The sequence below is a fragment of the Apiospora kogelbergensis genome, assembly GCF_038363985.1.
Source record: "Apiospora kogelbergensis strain CBS 113332 chromosome Unknown utg000007l_segment0_segment0, whole genome shotgun sequence".
In the NCBI taxonomy this organism is placed as follows: domain Eukaryota; kingdom Fungi; phylum Ascomycota; class Sordariomycetes; order Amphisphaeriales; family Apiosporaceae; genus Apiospora; species Apiospora kogelbergensis.
The window spans coordinates 2,394,400-2,413,770 of record NW_027117424.1 but is presented as its reverse complement, the minus strand read 5'-3'; the positions used below and the strand labels follow the sequence as shown (position 1 = coordinate 2,413,770).

The following is a 19,371-nucleotide window of genomic DNA, read 5'->3' as shown; positions in this document are numbered from 1 at the left end:
GAATCAGAGTTTTGTTCCTCGTGGGTATGCTTGTGGTATGCGGTGTTGACACGCGCCTAAGCTCTCATTTTCCTGGAGGGGGCTCCATGATGCCTATGATGCCATATGTTATACTGCTTGGTGATACAGAGTGACGCACGAGTCCTGAGGCCAGGGGGTTCAACCAGTTACCTGAATTCTTTCTTGCCCAGGCCCAAGGCATTCGTAAAAGAACAAATAAGAGCCACCAGCCGTCTATCTAATTTCAAAAATACTAAAGTAGTAACTAACCCGCACCATTATGAGTTCAAACAAGGGAGGAAAAAATAATAATGACATATGCTCTACCTCTACCTCTATAGCTTTGATCGACTAGCATCCTCTTTCTGTGCGAGTCGTACAACACCCTGTAAAATCGCGAATTAGCTGGCCTGTCAAGACACACCCACGTTGAATCCAGAGGAAAACATAGGAAGGAGAAAACAACAACACGCTTTCAAATGCAATGATATGCGTAAAAGGGCATGCCATGGGGTACTCACCTCCTGAAAACATGTTGCCAGTAATGTGCCGTCTTTGCTGAAGAGGCGCTGGATGACCACGCCGCGCCCATCGCCGGACCAGGGGCTCTCCATTTCTGTGAACATCCACTCATCGGCGCGGACCTTTTTGGGGTTATGGAAGTATATCGTGCTGTGAATTGGGGTTGATAGTTAGCACGCGTCTCTCTGCCAGCTGCTGATGTATGCCGTGTAATGACGGGAGCACGACGGCATAACAATATGAGGGGGAGGAGGACTACTAACTGGTCTAGCGAGACCATCATGCCAATGGATGGCTGCTGCGCCATCTCCTCGACGGGGCCCATGCCCTCCCACTCGTTGAGGGCGACGACGCGGTTCCTAACGTGCTCGGGGACCTTGCCGAGGTCGGCATGGGGGAAGGGGAAACGCCAGAGCCGGTGGATGCGGCCGACGGTGCCGATGAAGTGGCTGTCGCTCACGTAGGCCAGGGCGCTGAGGTGGGCCTGGTGCCCGCCCTCCTCGCTGATGCGGCCGCGGGCCCGGACCCAGTGGCGCGTCTTCTTCTGCTCGGCGGGGCCGTCCTTGCCCGTGACCTCGATGCGGTAGGTCTGGAAGGGCGAGCTGAACCCGCCGCCGGCGCCGCCAAACTCCTCGTCGTAGTCGTCCGGAGGGGCCGTCACGCCCTCGGGCATCGCGGCCGCATGCCGCACCTGCGCAGCCCCGCCGCTACCTTCCTTGGTGAAGGACATGGTCACGGTGAAGATGGCCTTGCCCCGTTGGCGCGCTTGCACGGTCCGCGTGCAGAAGGAACGGCCCTCTCGCACCCGCTCCACGTGGTACAAAATGGGCGTGGAGCTATCGCCGGCCAAGACAAAATAGCAGTGGTAGGAATGTACTACAAAGTCTGCTGGCACGGTACGCTGCGCTGCCTGGAAGGAAGCGGAGAAGTAAGTTAGTATCGGCGTCTTCCTCTTGTGATGTAGTGTAGAGCATAGGTCCCCCGTCTCAGTGACGTCCCCTAGCCATCCTACGCCCCAGGAAAGAGCTTGTGCCTGACGGCATGACCCGATACAGATCCCTGGCGCATAGGTCCGACACAACTCTTGGACATGTTTTCACACCGATAAGATCAACTTACTGCGAGCGTCTGCGCAATCACGGCGCCGCCGTATATGCCACGAGCGCCAGGCGGATGCCACAGCTCACGTGTGTTGGTGAAGATGTCCTAGACGCCCAGACGCCCAGTATTAGCAAGCTGCCTCGGAGGGAAACAGGGAAATGGCTTACCGGACCAATGATACTCAGATCCGTGAGTTCCAGCGCATTCTCAATCTGGGCCTTGGTCGAGTCCAGCGGCGGTGGCTTGACGAGTGTGGAACGTTGTTCCGCCATGTTTGCTGGTGCGCCACAAGTAGCTGCTGCTGCGAGTCGGACAGGCTGCGAACCGTCGATGAAGAATTATGTTTCTGCCGTCTGACAGCTCGAATGATTGATGTCTTTAGATTGGAGACTGGGCGAGGGAGCGCGCCACGCTAGACGTCTAGCCGTCACGTCGAGCACAAGTCAGTCGAGAATGAAACGAAGCAAGATTAAAATACGTATAAGTCTGCAACGGGTGCGGTGGCTCTAGGTCTAATGGAACAGAATGGCAAGGTAAACGAAAGATTCCTAAAATGGATGTGTCTCTACAGAGCTGGCACCATCTCATCTCCTATACGATTTGCGACAGCCGATCCGTTGGGCATGGGATTTTGCCGAGGTTCGGTCGGACGCGGCATCCCTGTCCAAACCGCCAATGGGGGTTTCAGCGCTCCCGGACAGCACCCGGACCCAAGCACATGGTAATCGTGATTGGCGATGGGCATTTGGACCATCATTGGACCCTGAATCCATGCAGCTCGCGGCATAAATGGGGGAATAATAATAATAATACACGGATGATAATTTACATATGTAGTTGTCAAAATGGCAGCATGGCCTCTAAAACAGTACTTCACGATCCGCCCTCTGCGGCTTTCCGCTTGGCGATATTTCTGACCTTTCGCGCCTCCTTCTCGAGTTTCCGTGCCCGGGTCATGCTGATTTTCTCGTCACCATCGCCCCCGGCCTGTCCCTTCCGGGCCCAAGCCTGTAGGCTCTCCTCGCTGATGACATCCAGACAGAAGTGGCCCAGACTGCCCTTGCGGAACTGCTGCACGATCCAAGTCGCCGCCAGCTCGCGGGCAGGCGTGCCGCCCTTTCGAGCTTGCCCGTGCGCAGCGCGATGGTGTCGAGAAATTCATCGACGTTGTTAGTAGGCGGGCAGAACGTGGCGTACATGTCTGGGTTGCGTAGGTTGAGGTTGAATAGCAGGTAGTCAGCCAAAATCTCCCACGGCACCACGCTGTCTTTGACGCAGCCGACCAAGGCGAGCTTCAGCATCGCGCTCACGTCGCCCACGTAGGGCACGAAGACACCCGGGGTGTCAACTACGAAGACGCCCTGGTCGATGCCCGCACTTATGTCTTCCGGGATCACGCGGACGGGCGAAGCCATGCTCCTCGTGACGCCTGGGCTCGAGCCGGTCCGCGCCGCTGCACGCTTCTGCATGCCGACCTGCCGCATCGAGTTGAGCAGGGAGGATTTGCCGACGTTAGGCATGCCCACCACCAGCGCGCGAAGGCCCGTCAGGGTGTCGGCGGCTTGAGCGCGGTCCTTCAGGGCGCGTAGTAGTTCCTGGATTGAACGCTCTGAGGTCTTGTCGGTGAAGACGACGTGCCCGTTGCGCTCGGCGGACCACTTCTCCAGCAGGTGCTGTTGCTTCTGCTTGAGCCGCGACGTTTTCGTGAAGAAGCTCAGGCTGCTCTTTGTGTATACGATGATGCGGTCGCGGCCGGCGAGCGAGGATTCGAGAAGGGGGTTCGTGGAGGTCAGGGGAACCCGGCTGTCGCGGCATTCGATGACGAGGCCGATGTTGGACAGAATCTTTTTCATGGAGTTCAGGGCGCCTTGATGATGGCCGAGGAAATAGGATCGAACGATGGACGGCGAGACTTCGAAGGTGGCGCGGGGCACGAAGGCGCCATTGGCGGCAGATGCGACAGCCGTCTTGATCTGAGCAGCCATGGTGAAATTTCGACTCAAGGAGGTTGACTGTGGGGTACAATGAGCGGTGCGATGTTCATGATTGATCGTGTATCATTGCGTCATCGGCGGCATCTTGATGCAAATGGCAGACAGCTCGGTATGGGGCGACGGTAATGTTGAGCACCTTGCACCACGCCTGACAACATTCCCCTCGATGCGACGACGAAATTCGAAATTATCGTCACTTGCAGGGCGACAGGGGTCTGGCGATAAGATAAGGGAGCTAAACGGGCAAGGGTGTTGGGTGTCCAAGGGTTCACCCCACCAAAGCACCAAGACTATTGACTGTGAGCTCATCGGTCAGCAGCAGTGGAGGGGGGCGCCCCAGTAATAGTACAATGCGCCGCCACTGTATGCATGAGGCGGCATGGCACTGCTCATGACGGCAGCATCAGCTTCGGTATAAGCACCGTCGCACCGACGCCGCCGTTGACTCTCGGCATGTCGCCACAGCGCCTTGCTTGCCGGCGCCACCGGCGTCTGTCGTTGTCGTGGCGTCTGCTGTTGCCGCTGCTGATTGGCCTTCGTCGGACTTTGCAGGATCCCCCGCAGAGACCCGGCCGGTTTCTTCCGCGTGTCCCTGGGCACTTTCTTCACCGGCGGCGAGGGTAGGAATTGAGGTGAGAACCGTACTTTCTTTCGGGATCTTCGGGGCTGTTGCTGGTTTGGGTTCCTCGAGGTTGCTACGGGCGAGGTCGTTGCCCTAGAACCGCTCGATGGCATGACAGGCGGGTTGGTGTTCGGGACAGCTGCCGCTGGTTTTCTGGGAACTATGCCCGTCGTCGCTTGATCTCTCTTGTTACTGCTTGCGACTTGGCTCGCTGGCGGAGGCAGTGGAAGCCCCTTTCTTCCGCCGTATCGTCGCCTTACTAGCACTCCATCGATATCCTTGACGTCGTCGTCCGTGTCGCTGCTCTCTTCGGAACTAGCACTGAAACTGCTACTGGAGTTACTGCTGGTGCTGGTGGTGCTACAGCTACTGGACGAGCTGGTGCTACTACCGTGGCCGTGGGAGGAGCGGCGGTCGCTCCGCGAGGCCCCCCAAAACGGCCACAGCTGCTGCAGTCTATTAGTACATAAGTCCTTGTCAAACAGGATCGACAAATCGTCGTCCCCATAATGATGCCCGGACGACTTGTGTCGGTAGCGACGGGCGCTTCGATGACCCGACCCTTCTGATAGTCCGGCGTCGGCTGGCCCGAACTTGACGCCGCCCTTGGCGCACGAGAAGAGGTTGAAGGTGAATAGCTTCTTCGGTCGTGGCCGCCGCGCTCTGGCGCAGCTATTGCAGGTGCATTTCATGAGGTGGTCCAGTTGCTGCCATTGTGCCTTCTCGCCCTTCCACAGGTACTTCAGGAATTTCTTCGTGTTCTTGTTTGAGCTTTTTTCCAATTTCTTGCCCATCTTCTTGATTCTCTTCTTCGTGGCCCGCTCCTCGTGAGTCTTCTTCTTTTGCCCCCTCTCCCACTCCTCACAGGGATATAGTCAATGTAGCTCGACTCCTCCTCGTCCCCTTCCAGTCCCTCTTCATCGTCAGTCGACGAGGAATCCTCTACCTGGAGCTCACCAGGCGATGGTGCGTTTGCTGGCTGAGACCCGTACTCGGGGGTTGCCGGATACGAATATGACGGATAAGAATAGTCCCACTGCGGCAGCGGTTAATGTAGATGACATAGAAAGCCATAATGCAGAAGATGTTAATGTAAGTGCTTACGACACCATCTTTGGGCTTGAAGTAGTCACGGAGCTTGCCACTCCAGCTTCGCGAATCACTTTGCCCCTTGTTCATGTTGTGACGATATATCCTTTTGTAATCCTCGTAGTCTTCGGCGTACGACGTATAATACTTGCCCCAAACGTCGAATAGCTTCTCCCCCTGCTTTGGGTGTTCAAGCTTGACATACATGTGACGGTGGAGTTGTTGTAAGATGCTCGTTCCGGCGAATGACGGTAAGTATCGAGTGATGGAAGATGGTAAAGACATAGTCGATTCAACAGAAGCCCCTTTCATTTCAATCTATAAGAAAACATGTGCTACTGTGTCTAGGCCCCCCCAAGCCCCCTAAAATGGCTGTTGGAATCGAACACCTTGAGCAATCAAACTTACACCTTGATGATTGCTGTACACGAAGCCTCACATTAACACGCTCACTCATCGTCGTAGGAAGCACACGGCGAGTTGATAGCCCCATTTTGACGAGGATCTGATGATGGTGGTGGGGGAATGCCCAGAGTGTGCATGGAATTGAGCAAACAAAATACATATCATTGACGGTACTTATGCGACCTCGACCAAGCGTATAGTCAGACTACTTCCCTCGTCGAGTATCAGCGCATTCCAGAGAATTCAGAGGGGGCGTAACGCAACACCAGGCTTCTGCAGCCTGTCCAAAGAGGTATATCCATTATCAGCCGCCGCCATCTCTCTCTCTACTTCTTGTAACTTATTACACAATGATGTACACTAACATGTTACACGTAGCCCCAATACCAATATGACTTGACAATCATCCTTTCGAAACGCCCCTTATCAATGCCCCAATCATCCAAGGTATCATTTCATCAACGTAGCCTCGCTCGCCTCACATAATCAATGAATCAATCACAAAAACCCCTTGGTCAAGCTAGGTGCTCGACTGATGCTGCTCTTCCGCTTGGGCACCTCAACGCCTGTGCCACTCAAACTTGCCGTGTCGTCCGCCATCCACGCACTCGACCTTCGCCCGCCATCAAGGCCTGACATGCTGAGACGCAAACTTCCCCCGCCGTTGACACTGCCCTTCTCCATCCGGAGGCCTTTCCACCCATCGAGCTCACGCTCCAGCTTCTGCGCCCTTTCCTTTTCCTCCCGGAGCTCTCTCTCTGCCCGTCGAGCCGAAATCTGGTTGGTCGACTCGGAAGCTTGAAGTTCTTCTATCGTCTTCAGAAGCTTCTCCATCTTGTCCCGTAGTCTCGCGGCATCCTCGGCGGCTTGAGTAGCCTGCTTGTCTTTGCGATCGATCTGTGACTGCATGTCCTTGACGATACGGTCAACGTTACGAACCGAGCGTTGAGACTTGGACTTCTCTGTTTCCTGTTCCTCGAGTTGTGATTCAAGCTGCACATTGTGTTAGTATTCGGATTTCTTAGTGATGAGGGGGGGTCTTTGCGGGAAGTATCATGCTAACCTCTTGGATGCGTTTGTGTAAGAACTTGATATCGTGGCTGCTGCTCGAGTAACCCTTCGTCTCCAGGTCAACTAAGCGAACTTGAATCTCATTTAAGCTCTTCTCCAAGGCAGCCTTTTGTTTCGACAGCTCAGTACCAATCTCGCGCTCAACGACAATCTCCTTCTGAAGTTCATTCGCCAAGGACTCCGATCGCCTCATCTTCTCAACAGCTGCAGTTGCGATGTCCTCCTGTTGCGCCAAGCCCGACTTCAACTCGAGGATTACCTTGTCGGTGCTGGCAGCGTTGCGAAGCGCTGGGCTTTCGCTGTTGGCCAAATCATCAAGACCCGCTTTGGCCTCCTCCAGTCTTGCCTCGACGCTGCGTTTCTCGCGAACCAAGGCATCGCGTTCGGCTGTCATATCGTCGACTGATGTGCGTAGTGTTCGCACTTGAGACAAGAGCGATACTACCTTGGCTTGGGCCTCGTTGTGCGCAGTGACGGCCTCATCCCGAGAAGCAACCACATCTGAGAGAGTAGATTCAAGGCGGGCCTTCTCCTTTGACCAGGTTGAGCTGTTGAGGACTTCGTCATCCCACTTCGACCTCAGGTCGTCAAGTTCCTCACGCAAGCGAGTAATCTCGGACTGTTTATAAAGCTTTTCTTCGCGTGCCAGATCAAGCTCTTTGGTGAGAGTGGCGAATTCGGCTTGATACTTCTTGCGTGTTTGCTCCATACTTGATTCCTTGTCCTCGACGTCGATAGCTCTCTGATTCCTGTAGTCCTCAAGTTCGTGTTGAAGCCGCTTCTTCGCCTGTGTGGCAGCTTCGTGATCTGTGGTAAGGTCCTCGAGCTTCTCTTCCAGTCGCTGGTTTTGACGCTGCAAGTCTTCCAAGGTACCATCGATATTCTTCTTCTCCGCCATCATCTCCGCGCATTGCTCATCCGCCTCCCCTAGCTTGAGACTTTGCAAACTGCTCAGCACGAGTAGCCTTTAGGACGGAAATCTCTGCTTGTTCAAGCTTGCTGAAGTACTCGTCGGCCCGGCCCTTATACAAGGCGAGGCTTGAGGTGACATCCGCCAACTTGGAAGCCTCGGCATCGAGACGGATTTGGAGGTCTGCGAAGTCTTCTAGCAGTTGGTTACGGCCGGTCGCTTCCTGTTCTCGGGCGAGACTCATTTCTTGGAGATCCGACTTAGTGTCACGTAGCTCTACCTCGAGTGAAGCACGTTCCCGTCGTATCTTCTCGAAATGCTCTTTTACGTCTGTCAATTCGGCGACAGCATCATTATGACTGTGCAACAATGACCGACGAGAGTCTTCCTGACTATAGACAAGATCAAGAATTTCTTCGTGCGACTTCGCCTGAATGTCGCGCAAAGAAAGTTCTCCGGTTCTAATGGACTTTTCCAAGTAGGAAACCTTCTTTGCCGAGTCATCAAGCATATCGTGCAACCTGCTGTTGGCTTTCTCAAGCTTCGCAACCCGGCGCACAGATGGGCTCTCCTCGAATGGGTTGACCTCTTGGCTTGGCGTAGATCTCTCAAGCTGACTTTGCAGGTGCCGGTTCTGCATCTGCGTTATCTGCAGCTGATTTTGCAACTCTTCAACCTCAGTCTTGAGATCTTGGCGGTTGTTGAAGCTGAGAATATCTGCAGTTTTGTCGGATCTACCGGAATCCTGAATAGCATCGTTATCATTGCCAAGTCGCCGAGTCGGGGTCGTTGCGGTGGAACGGGCTTGACCGTTAAGCTTAGAGCGTTTCTGTACTGGTGAGCCGTTGAACGGCGCCTCATTAGGGCTGATCTCCTCCAGTTTCGGTCGCGTTCCTATGTCGTCTCCTCGCGAGGCCCGCATCTCCGCCAGCTGAGCTTCGGCGTTAGCCCGGCCTGCTGCCTGTATCCGCATGTTCTGTTGCAATTCCTCGATCTTCCGGATCATCTCAAAGTTCTTGCTCATGATCTTATCATGGCCACCTTCTGCTGGAATTGGAGGAACAATTTCGGGATCCACAGCCTTCAAAACACGCAGCAGCTGTGCGCGAAGTTCCTCGATCTCCTTGCCCCGTGAGTCGAGGGTACCTTGCATTGTACGGACAGTCGTTTGGGCCTGAGTGCGTAGTTGTCGCTCAGAATCCAGATTGCGATTCAGTTCGGCAAGCTGTACAGTCGACTGCGAGGACATCTTCTCAGCATTGCGATTTGATTTCGTTTCTTGGGTGATTTTGTGGTTGAGGTCCTCGAGGTTGAGCTGCAACTTTTCGGCTTTCTTCTCCAGCCCGGCAATGGTCAATTGCGAATCCCCGAGCTGCTTGTTCAGTTTGCTATTTTGCTCCTCAAGCCTTGTCTTCTCGCGCTGAAGGTTCATGACTTGTCCACGGGAGGCTTCACTAGCCCTCGAACTGGAGCGGGCAATCTCGAGACCCTTTTGTTGGATTTTATTTAGGAGAGCACGGTTGTCGTTTTCAGACGCCGTAAGGCGACCCTTGACGGTGACCAGCTCCCGTTCTAGTCGCTCTTTGGCCTGGTCGTTCTTGAGGCCAAAGTCGCCCGAGTCGATCATAAACTTGTTCAGGTCCTCAACTTGATGGTTGAGTTTGTCACACTCGGCCTCAAACCATCTCAGTCTCTCATGAGAAGCGTCAAGGTCTCTTTGCAGACTCGCCTCGCGCTCACGCGCAGCCTTGGTGGCTGTGCGCTCTCCTGCTTCTTCTGCGAGTACTCGTGCTTGTTCTGCTTCGGATTTGGCAAGACGAAGTCGTTTGATCTCTTCCCGTGCTTCATCTCGTTCCTTTTCGATCGTAGCACGAGCCTCGATGGTACGCCGCAGCTTGTCCTGTTGCAGATAGAGCTCCTTCTCGATCTCGATCTTGAACTCCTTAAGCTGTTCATGCTCTTGCTTCAGAGATTGGAATTTGTGCTCCGCTAAGAGAGCAACATCGTCACGCGACTGGCGCTCTCTGCTTAGGTCCATCTGGATCGTGTACAACTGTTCCTTGAGGTCTTTGATCTGAGCCTCGAGTAGCTGTAAATTTTGGTTGGCCTGGGCATCTTCAGATAGACGGGTCTGCAAGAGCTGTTTCGCGTCCTCAGCCTCCCGCTCTAGCTGAGATTGTTGAGATTTCATGGCCACCATTTCAGCTTGTACTTCGCGCAGGCGGTTGGCGGTCTTCTCCTTTTCTGCCAGGAGTGTCTTCTTCTGTTCCTCGAAACCTCGTTGTTCCATCTGGAACTTTTTGTTATCACTGCGCAGTACCACGAGTTCGCTTTCCTTCTTCCGCACCAGATCCTCGTAGTCAGTTGATGTTTTGGAGAGTTGGGATAGCTGCTGTTGCACATCTTTGTTCTCTCGGGAGAGGTGTTGTTCGCGAGACCTCAATGATGAAAGCTCCTTGTGGGCAGCTGCGAGCTTGACATCAGAGTCCTGATCGGATTTGAGAAGCTTGCCCTCGAGATCTCGAACTTTGCGATCCTTGAGGGATAGCTGACTTTGCAGCATCCTCACCTCGTCCTCCAGAACCTTCTCCTGTGCACTCCGATCGGCTTGCTTCTGGGAGACATCGCGGATCTCAGCTTCCAGGCCTTCGACTCGTCCACCTAGAGAAGTCTTCTCTTCTTCTAATCGGGCTATTAAGGCTGCAGCTTGTTCGAGCTGTGACCGGTATTTGTCGACCTCGTTTTCTGCGCGCTTCTTGGCATCGAGGAGATCGTCCAGCTGGTCCTCAAGCCTCTCCTGGTCCTCGATGGCACCGGCTAATTTATCCTCGAGCTCGACTTCGCGTTGTTGGAGTCGCTTGAAGATTTCCTCCTTGTCCAGTGCCAATGCTCTCTCACTCTCCAGGGTCTGCTGGATCCGCACCAGCTCTGTGTGACAGTTACGTCGTTCATCCTCCAGACGCTGACGGTTTTCGGCTTCTTGTTGCATCTGTTCGTTGAGGAGCTTGATCTTTTCGTCTCTTCGCTTAACCTCAATGGCTGTACGAGTTGCACCCAATAACGGCTTCATCTTAATAAGAAGCTGCCACCATGGGTTTTCGCATAGGTCGAGGTACACGTTGAAGTTCCGTTGAATGACTTGGGTGGCCTCTGTACGGTAGAGACGTTTGTAAGCCGCACGGCGTTGTATGTATCCGCGGGCGACTGACTGAAAGCGAGACATTATTTCAGCGATCAGGGCGTCACGTTGCTCCTCGAGCTCCGCCAGCACTCCGGCGCGGAAGAAGACTTTAGTTAAGCCCACCCGGTAGAGAGATTTATCCAGCGAGAGCTTGTTCAGAATCATCGCAGCTGCGGCTTGTCCTTCGACATATCCCTTAGGCATATCCTTGCAGAGAACCTCGTACCGTTGACGGAACTCGGCGAAGGGCAAGCGATTTGGAAACCCAGTCCTGGCGATTCGAATGCCTTCAAGGACACCGTTACACCTGAGCTGATCCAAAACAAGAAGCGCATTGAATTGCTTCGGGCGTTTCTTGTGGTTGGGCAAAATACACCGAACGAAATGCGGGTGAGTCGAGTGAAGTTGAGCCATTAGACTCGACAGTTGCTCCTTGTGTCTTTGCGCCACAGTACGGAACAGTCCTTTCTTGACCCGGCTGCGAGCACCAACGTTGTCGTCCTCAGAGTCTGCACAATCTGCGAACAGGGTCGCCACATGTTTATCGGTAGAAGCAGCCAACAGTCGAGTGACGTTGTCGTTCAAGGGGTCCTTGTTTTTCTCCAACCAGCCCTCGGTCGAGTATTCGACTTCGGCAGCATAGTGTGTCAAGATGAAGCCGTGCTTAGGGCCAGGCCTTGAAGGTCTATACTTGTTGGATTTCCGGTCCCAGAGGGAATTCAACTTCTCGGTAAAAGACTTGTCTGTGGCCTTGGGCATGACGCAGTCTTCGTCCAGACATGAGAAGATACCGATAGGATTGGGCAATTCGATGAGATCAATCGTGGGCTGCAGATCGCGACCAAAATCGATAAACTTCCATTCGATTTGCTCACGAGCATACTCCTCTTGCTCCAAGACAAACATGTGGTGGTTAAAGAACTGCTGGAGCTTTTCGTTTGTGTAGTTGATGCAGAGTTGCTCAAAGCTGTTTTCCTCGAAGATTTCGAAACCAGCAATATCAAGGACACCGATGAAGTGGGAGTCGTCTAGACCCATGCCGGAGCGGTCAAGTTGGCGGTTGATCCTCGTAACTAAGTCACCGAAGCCACGCTCGTATATACCTTTGGCGAGTGCGTCAATGCTGAGTCGCACCTGATCCGGAGTCTGCTCCTTGGTGACCCACTCACGGCCGGCCTTGACCTTTGGATGTAGTAGGCCTTGCAAGAATGGCTCCAACGGGATGCCAAGAAGCTTGCATACTCTGGCCGCAACCTCTTTGGCATCCGATGCGAGCCGTGCCTGGTCGGCCATTCGGCTTTCTTTGATTACCGTTACATTGCCAAGGTGCATAACTGCAGCGATGGTTCGCAGTATGGAATCTTGCTCTTTTTCGGAAAATCCCATTACGTGGAAGGCCTCCAGCAAAGAGTTCCACTCATCGCGGTCAGATACTCCAACAATAGTGTCATGGCCATCTCGAGTATAGGCGAAATCCTCTACTCCCATACCCTCAAGCAAGTATTCACTCCTCATTTTCCGGTCCGCTCCTTTCAGAAGCTGGTAGAAGATGTGGTAATTTCGCTCTTGCGAGTTGATATGGACAACTCGTGACTTTTCCAGTAGATACCAGTCGATGAAAGCGCCCGCGATTGCGCCCGCGCGATTGAACTCGATCCTGATGAACTTTCCGAATCGAGAAGAATTGTTGTTTCGGACCGTTTGAGCGTTCCCGAAGGCCTCGAGAATCGGGTTGGCTCGTAAGATCTGCTGGGAGAGATTGGAATGCTGCCCTCGAGTCTTCAACGGGGACTCTGAGTGAGCCACTGCTGCGAGGTACTGGATGACCTTCTTGGTGTTTTCTGTCTTGCCAGCGCCCGATTCTCCAGTAACCAAGATACTCTGATTTTCGCCTTCGTCAACCAAGTTGCGGAATGCCTCGTCTGCCATGGCGAAGATGTGGGGCTTTGTGTCCTCGCGGTTGCGGCCCTTGTACATGTTGACGTACTCGGTCGTGTATATCGGCAGCGGGCAATACGGGTTTACCGTCACCAAGAAGAGCCCCGAATAGGTGTATATGAGATCGGCCTGGTACCTCGTGTGGAGGTTGTACACAACCGAAGCTTCGTTGAGGTGTGTCAGCTCTGCCATGTCGTTTGCTTTGTCGAATTTGGCAGGGTTGACCTTATCCACGCTCTCGGCATCGACCTCTCGTTGCTTCATTTTGCATTAGCAGGCGAATAGTAGTCAGTACATATTCGGGGGACATACGCTGCCATCATCACATTGGACGAGGATCTTGCCACCATCCATCTCCTCCACCACCCAGCCTTTGACAAATGCAGCCTGTGGATCTTTAAGCCACACGTATCTCTTGCCCGAAAAGTCATTTTCTCCCTCAATGCCCTTAACGACATCTATACTCCTTCTGAGGTCCTCAGTCTTGATAAAGGATGGAGCGAACGTGGAGGTGTTGGGGGTGCTGCTTCTGGAATCGCTGCGAAATTGCCGCGTTCCGCCGCCTGTCGCTGTCGGTATCGAAGCGGCGGGCATGGAGGATTGGGATTGAGTTCGAGTGTGGGCTGGGGGCGTCGATTTGTTGGATAATGGTGAGCCGGGTGAAAAGAGGGTGGACTTTGGCCGGCCAGCAACAGCAATGCCGCCTATCGAATTCAGGCCCGGGGATGGCGGGCCAGCCCTGGCGAAAGGGTTGTTGCGCCGTTGCGACATGGCGGGTTTATCGCGGGCAGCCTGGGCCGACTATGTTGTGGTTTGTGTTAAGTTCAGTAAGTGGAAGCCAACTTGGAGTTGACGGTCTCCTCCTATGCAGGTCCTGCGTGCGCCGAAATGCGAAAAAGGAAAGGTGAAGGGCGGGTATTGCAAAATCATGTGTCCGCTGCACCACGGATGCCATTAAGCGGGAAACCAAAATGTTTCCGGAACAGGAAGCTTATGAGAAGAAGCGAAGAGCTATCGTCAATATCATGGTCCTCGTGAGTGCGTGTCGTGGGCTGAATTAGTTCATTCGACGGTAGCTATCCCGGCAGGTAGGTAGATAGGTAGGTAAGTCGGGAGATAGGTCGACAGGCAGGCAGGGCAGTCGTGCAGAGTGCTCAAAGGGCGCTATCGCCAGATCGAGATCAAGATGGTGATGATGTCGGCCCAAATGGTTACATAGCAACCGATCAATGTAAACAAGGCAAAGGTAGCACACCGCTTAAGGCTAGTGGTTAGTGAGTGATTGAGTGGTTGACGCCAGCCCGGCCAGCTACCACTTCAGCCCAGCCGGAGGTCGGTGCTTACCCTGCTACCTGTCCTGGCGAGCGGCAAGCCTGGCTGCCCCTCCAGTTTTGCTTGATTCCATTTCCAAGATTCTGCCAATGGAAGATCGCCTTTGTCGAAGAGTCCCATCTAGCCCTATCCGTGCTAGCATACTAATACATAGGCTTGCACATGTACTCCGTACCGTGTGCTTCACGTTTTTCCTTCCGACTAACTTGAGTGTTCGGACCGCCAACAAGGTTTAGACGTTTGATTGAATTTCCATCCGGGGGTGCATTTGCTCATTTTGACCAACATCACCACCCATCATCACCACCCGCGAAAAGGCGCATAGCACCTGTATACCGCGTCAAGTTCATCTGCCTCGTATCTACCTCCAGCTTGTTGCTGAATGATCGAGAAGATTGAGTTGCTCCTGCACATTTGCTTTGACCGATTCAGTCGCGCGTGGACACGATTCCTCCCTTCTGTAGCGCTCTCCAACATCTTCTTCGCAACTTCTACCTGGTGGACGAGACGACTTCATCCAGTCGCAGCCCGTCTTGGCTTTCACCCAGGGCATCTTGCCATGCGCGATCTGCCTGAACCTGGCTTGCATTTCGTGTATCTGACCAACAGGACTTTTCGATCGCGATCTTAGCCGGCGAACAAAGAGTTCCATCCTTAAAGAGTCCAGTTATGCTAGTAGCGTTGTTCAATCCGTGTTAATTGCGCTTCGTTGTGGTCGCACTGAAACTCGAATACTTTCATCTCAGTCGAATCCTGTCTTACAAACGTCCTCGAAGATGTCGCAGCCGCCCTACGCGTATGGCCAGTATACTGGTCAGCAATCGCAGCAGAATTTTCAGTATATACCGAATGCCAACCAACCCCCAGGCTTGTCGTATGGAGCAATGCCACAGGCACCGAATCCTGCCTTTATCACGGGTAACTTCGCCGCTACGAACAACTCATTCGAACAGAATAGTAGCAGGATACCAGGCCTGGGCATGGGCGGTGGTTTCCCTTCGTCTGTAGCTGCGCCGGCCTACCCAACTTCAAATGATACATTGTGGCGTCCCGGCGATGTCACTATTCCCAAGGCACCTAATGTCCCCAACGACTTTCGTCCGCAAAAGGCAAGCAAGCAGCAACCGAATTTTCAAGCACCTGTCTCTGCTGATGCCTCCCAATCTGGTGCGCGCTCTGCTCAGACTGCTGGCAACAGCGAAGTCTTGGAGGAGGGCGAGTTAAGCGAAGGCGAGTTTGAGGATTTATATGAGCCAGGACACTCTACCCATGCCGTGAACGCCAAGCCTGCTCAAGCCTCTAGGCCATCAAGCACGGCTGTTGATAACCAAGGCAGTGCGGGCGATGCCGATGAATCCTCCATCTACGATACTGGGTCTAGCAAGGGGAAGTCAACAATGATAGTACTTCGGCCTCACTGCCTGCTGTCGAAGAAGATGATGAGGAATATTCCCCTGGTGAGTATAGCGAATCTGATGCTGTGCGAGTTCGAGACCGCTCTGGGTCTTATTCGCCCTACCTTTCCCCCAGAGAAGTACAGAAAGAAGCCCCCGCCATTGCCATGGCACCACCTAGGGCAGAACGTGAGTTTATTCAGGTCCAGTACCCTATTAGTACCTTTCACCAACTGACATTGTGCAGGCACTTTATCGACTCCAGAACCTGTCCGCTCATCTACCACTCAACGTACCTCCACAATATATAAGCCTAATGGTTTTGGGACACCGGATGGGCAACTGTCGAGTTTTGCACAGTCACAATCGGCGTCCAGTACACCCTACAAGTCCGTGGCTGAAGCAAAAAGAAAGCCCAGGAAGCGATCTTGGGGCTATGGCCGCTGAAGGTTCGATATCAAAATTACATTGACGAGGGGCTTGATCCAGAAATTGTCAAGAATTTGTTCGCAGATTTGGGGTTGGATATGCCTACCCAGAAGCCACCCCAACCATCTACCAAATCAAGCTCGCAGAATCACCAACAACCGGCAACTCAGACATCACCCCAGGAAGTCACATCGCCCACCTTGCCAGCACAAACTTCCGATCAATCTGACAGCCAGACGAACGGTGCTACTCGCGTCAACATGGCCGACAAAAGGCCGAGGAACGCAAGGACAAAATCGCGCGTATGTTAGCAGAGAAAAAGCAAAAAGAGCGCCGCGGCGCAAGACACGGCTAAGACTACAACGCCGATCTCACCTGTTGCAGCAGCCATTGCCGCTCCGAAGCCTGTTGAATCATCCGCACAGCTTAAGGCAAAGACCAAGGCCGAGAATACCTTGAAGTTGCAGCAAAAACTTGCCGCGCTTAGGAAGGCGCAAGAAGCTGAGGCAAAAAGGAAACAGGAACAAGCAACCACACAACAAACGTCGATTAATGCGACATCTCGAGTGCAATCAGAGAGGCCTGCACCCGATTCCGGTACCGCTGCCACGCCTCAAAGATCCAAGCAGAACTCGCCCAAGATCGATGTGCCAATTGGGTCTCCAGCAACCAAAGTGCCTGGCCTCACTTTGCCTTCATTGTCTCAGCCGACTGTTGCAGTCCGCAATTTAAAAAGGCCTGTCGCCTCTGACTTTGATGGTGGTTATTCTTCTGGTAATAGTATGCTGAAACGTACACGAACCCAGGAGCGTTTGATCATTGACGTCAGCGAAGAAGAAGACGATGACGACGAGGATGTTGAGATGGACATTGGGTCCCCGATTGACGGGCCTCCTGGTGCTGCCATACAGACCATTGGTGGTGGTACCCCGAGCCAGTCCAACTCGCTGGGGACGTTTCCGCCTTTGTCAAGTGCGCCGAATTGGCGGCACAAATCCAGCCCAGTTCAAACTCCCCCGAGCACAACCACAAACTTGATTCTCTCCATAAACAGATCGAAGAAGCCAAAAGAGAATTGCTGAGGCCGAGGCGAAAAAGGCGGCGAAGAAGCCCAATGGTTCAGTCACACCGGTAGCTGCCGCTTCCCCGCCCCGACTTTGGGTTCGTCCCTTAAGCTACCAAAGTCCTCGGAACTTGCCAAGGCTACACAGAGGGAAAAGGTCGAAAGACGCGAGAGAATTTCCAGCTATCACCTTCCGATTGTTGATGCTGCACTGCAAGAGAAGCAACAAAGACTAAAGCAGCTCCAAATGGAAGCAGCCCAGGTAGAGTTGGAGGTGCAGGCGAGACTGGAGGAGCGGAACAAATTGAGTGCTGAGATGGATGCGCTGAAGGACATTGATGTAGACATCTTCAATCCTACCGCGCCGTCTCCACTCCCAACCCCAGATCAGTCCTGCGCAAACGACTATAAGCGGCCGCAATCTGCCGTTCAGGAGTCCGTTGCAAATACAGACACCTCCTCTTCAGAGTTACCTGCGACGGGCACGACACAAAGCCGCGTCGCCCCTCTGGTGCCGAGCCATAGCAGCATTCGAGCTCCGTCGCCTAAAGAGGCCGTGTCCCGACCAGAAGCAACAGAAGATCCGGTATCTTCTAGCGAGAAGTCCGATATGGACATCGATTCATCTGATTCATCCAGTGATGAAGGAGAGGATATCAATATCGAGCCAGTCGGGGGCGGAGAGACGGCTGCGCCTTCCCTGATCAGACAGAATAGTCTCCCGTCATTAGAGCAAGCGGTACCGAATGTCAAGGAAGCATCGGGAAACTCTTCCAACGAGGCTGTGCAGGAGAAAGAGGCCAATGGGCCCGACACAAGCCTTTCCCTGGCCGAATCACAGCCCCAAACGGCCATAGAAGTGGCCAATGACGCGGACGCTTCGCTGCAAGCTTCGGTCGCTGACCTATCGGCCGATGAAGAGGATCCGTATGAGCCGGTGCTGGGCCAGATTTCGAGCACTGACAAGATACAGCTGTCAGATGAGGAGGAAGGCGAGGTAGACACCCTATCACCATTGACGCATATGATTCTTACCGCTCGTCAGGTTCCCGATGATGACCCATACGAGCCAAGCCCGGCCCAACCCGTCGGACCAGCTTCCAAATCTACCGCGCAAGCTGCCAGCGGCGAAGTACAACTCCGCTCACCAAGGGAGCGTAAATCACTAACCATGACACAGGCTGAAGAGCAAGCCACTACCTTGTCCTCCGAGGATCTTCTGTCGTACCAGAGCCCCTCTGAGGTTTTTCCGAGCGTACAGATTCCACCCAAAGTATATGGATGAAGTTGCCGGGGGTCTGAGATCCGGGACATACAGCTGGAGAGTTGACTGTAATACGCCTCTTTGCCCATCTGCCGATGAACGCGAGTCGTGCCCGAACGGACTTGGCTGCGAATATCAGCACTTTTCGGATATGCGTGCTTCAGGTAAGTCAAGGCGGTTCAATACACATTGCGCTACACACCACCTGGACCCCGGATGTTTTCCCCCTTTGGATGACTGACTTTAAACCTCTGCCGGACTTAGACTCGGACATCATCGCCCAACTTGGCTCGGTCGACTCCTATAACGGAGAACAGAAAGGCCGTTTTATTGACGGCTTGAGAAAGGTGCTGAGCGAACTGAAAAGCGAGCCAAAACGGGTTAACTTCGAAAACATCACGTCTGCCATTCTCCAGTATCGGAAGGAGTTCTTTGGCGGGGATGACTCTAAAGTCTTGCCACTTGAAGGTGTCGCCATCTAAGTAAACGCAACACAATCTAACTTGACAGATGTGGTAGCTATTGTGCTATCCCGAGCCCTGTAGTATATCCCCCTTCCAGCCAGTTCCCCTTTTCTACCCCCATTTGGTCTGCGGCACACGTTGGGCGTGCAATGCCGTTGAATGTCCCATACGACGCGCTGAGTCGCAAGCGGATGCATTTCTTCGTAGATGTTTGCATTTAGGCCCACCCGGAAAGAGTTGGAAGGCGTTGCTATTTACGGCGTTCATCGATACCCCTGTGCAATGATGCCAGCGTACGTTAGAGCAGCTTTAGCCAGTCCTGGGCTGGGATTCCCCGGGGTAATGCTGGTGAACAGGCCGATTCGGCAGAAAAAGAGAGAGAGAGAAAGAGAAAAAAAAAGAACAAAAGAGAGCATGACCGAAAGAGGCATTGAGAGCACACAAGTGAAGATGGAGACAAAACAGTTGTAGCGTGTACAGATATTGGACAAGATCAGGGCTCCAGCATGCTGTGCAGCAAAAGAAGTAGGAAAGGACATCGTACACTGCTTGACTGGTGCTGCGATAGGTGAGACGACGCCACCCAGGGCAC

The 19,371-nt window shown here is 53.5% G+C and overlaps 5 protein-coding genes across 5 annotated transcripts; 1 reads left to right on the top strand and 4 right to left on the bottom strand.

Annotated features, from left to right (window-relative positions):
- Positions 1 to 335: 335 nt before the first annotated feature.
- On the bottom strand, positions 336 to 1,895 carry PG998_011126 (thioesterase-like superfamily-domain-containing protein; the record flags this gene model as incomplete). The annotated part of the gene is made up of 5 exons (XM_066877942.1): positions 336 to 386; positions 522 to 672; positions 786 to 1,432; positions 1,642 to 1,728; positions 1,791 to 1,895. 5 exons carry the CDS (start codon positions 1,893 to 1,895, stop codon positions 336 to 338), a joined length of 1,041 nt encoding a protein of 346 aa, XP_066726996.1.
- Positions 1,896 to 2,496: 601 nt separating this feature from the next.
- Positions 2,497 to 3,608, bottom strand: PG998_011125 (uncharacterized protein; the record flags this gene model as incomplete). The annotated part of the gene is made up of 2 exons (XM_066877941.1): positions 2,497 to 2,739; positions 2,790 to 3,608. The coding sequence occupies 2 exons, from the start codon at positions 3,606 to 3,608 to the stop codon at positions 2,497 to 2,499; spliced, it is 1,062 nt and encodes a 353-aa protein (XP_066726995.1).
- A 321-nt stretch (positions 3,609 to 3,929) lies between these two features.
- PG998_011124 (uncharacterized protein) lies at positions 3,930 to 5,613 on the bottom strand (the record flags this gene model as incomplete). Its single annotated transcript, XM_066877940.1, has 3 exons — positions 3,930 to 4,991; positions 5,105 to 5,275; positions 5,344 to 5,613. The coding sequence occupies 3 exons, from the start codon at positions 5,611 to 5,613 to the stop codon at positions 3,930 to 3,932; spliced, it is 1,503 nt and encodes a 500-aa protein (XP_066726994.1).
- Positions 5,614 to 6,231: 618 nt separating this feature from the next.
- On the bottom strand, positions 6,232 to 13,604 carry PG998_011123 (class II myosin; the record flags this gene model as incomplete). The annotated part of the gene is made up of 4 exons (XM_066877939.1): positions 6,232 to 6,726; positions 6,797 to 7,742; positions 7,813 to 13,091; positions 13,146 to 13,604. 4 exons carry the CDS (start codon positions 13,602 to 13,604, stop codon positions 6,232 to 6,234), a joined length of 7,179 nt encoding a protein of 2,392 aa, XP_066726993.1.
- Positions 13,605 to 14,941: 1,337 nt separating this feature from the next.
- Positions 14,942 to 18,797, top strand: PG998_011122 (uncharacterized protein; the record flags this gene model as incomplete). The annotated part of the gene is made up of 8 exons (XM_066877938.1): positions 14,942 to 15,748; positions 15,807 to 15,851; positions 16,036 to 16,290; positions 16,345 to 16,960; positions 17,043 to 17,149; positions 17,200 to 18,324; positions 18,455 to 18,479; positions 18,580 to 18,797. The coding sequence occupies 8 exons, from the start codon at positions 14,942 to 14,944 to the stop codon at positions 18,795 to 18,797; spliced, it is 3,198 nt and encodes a 1,065-aa protein (XP_066726992.1).
- Positions 18,798 to 19,371: the final 574 nt, after the last annotated feature.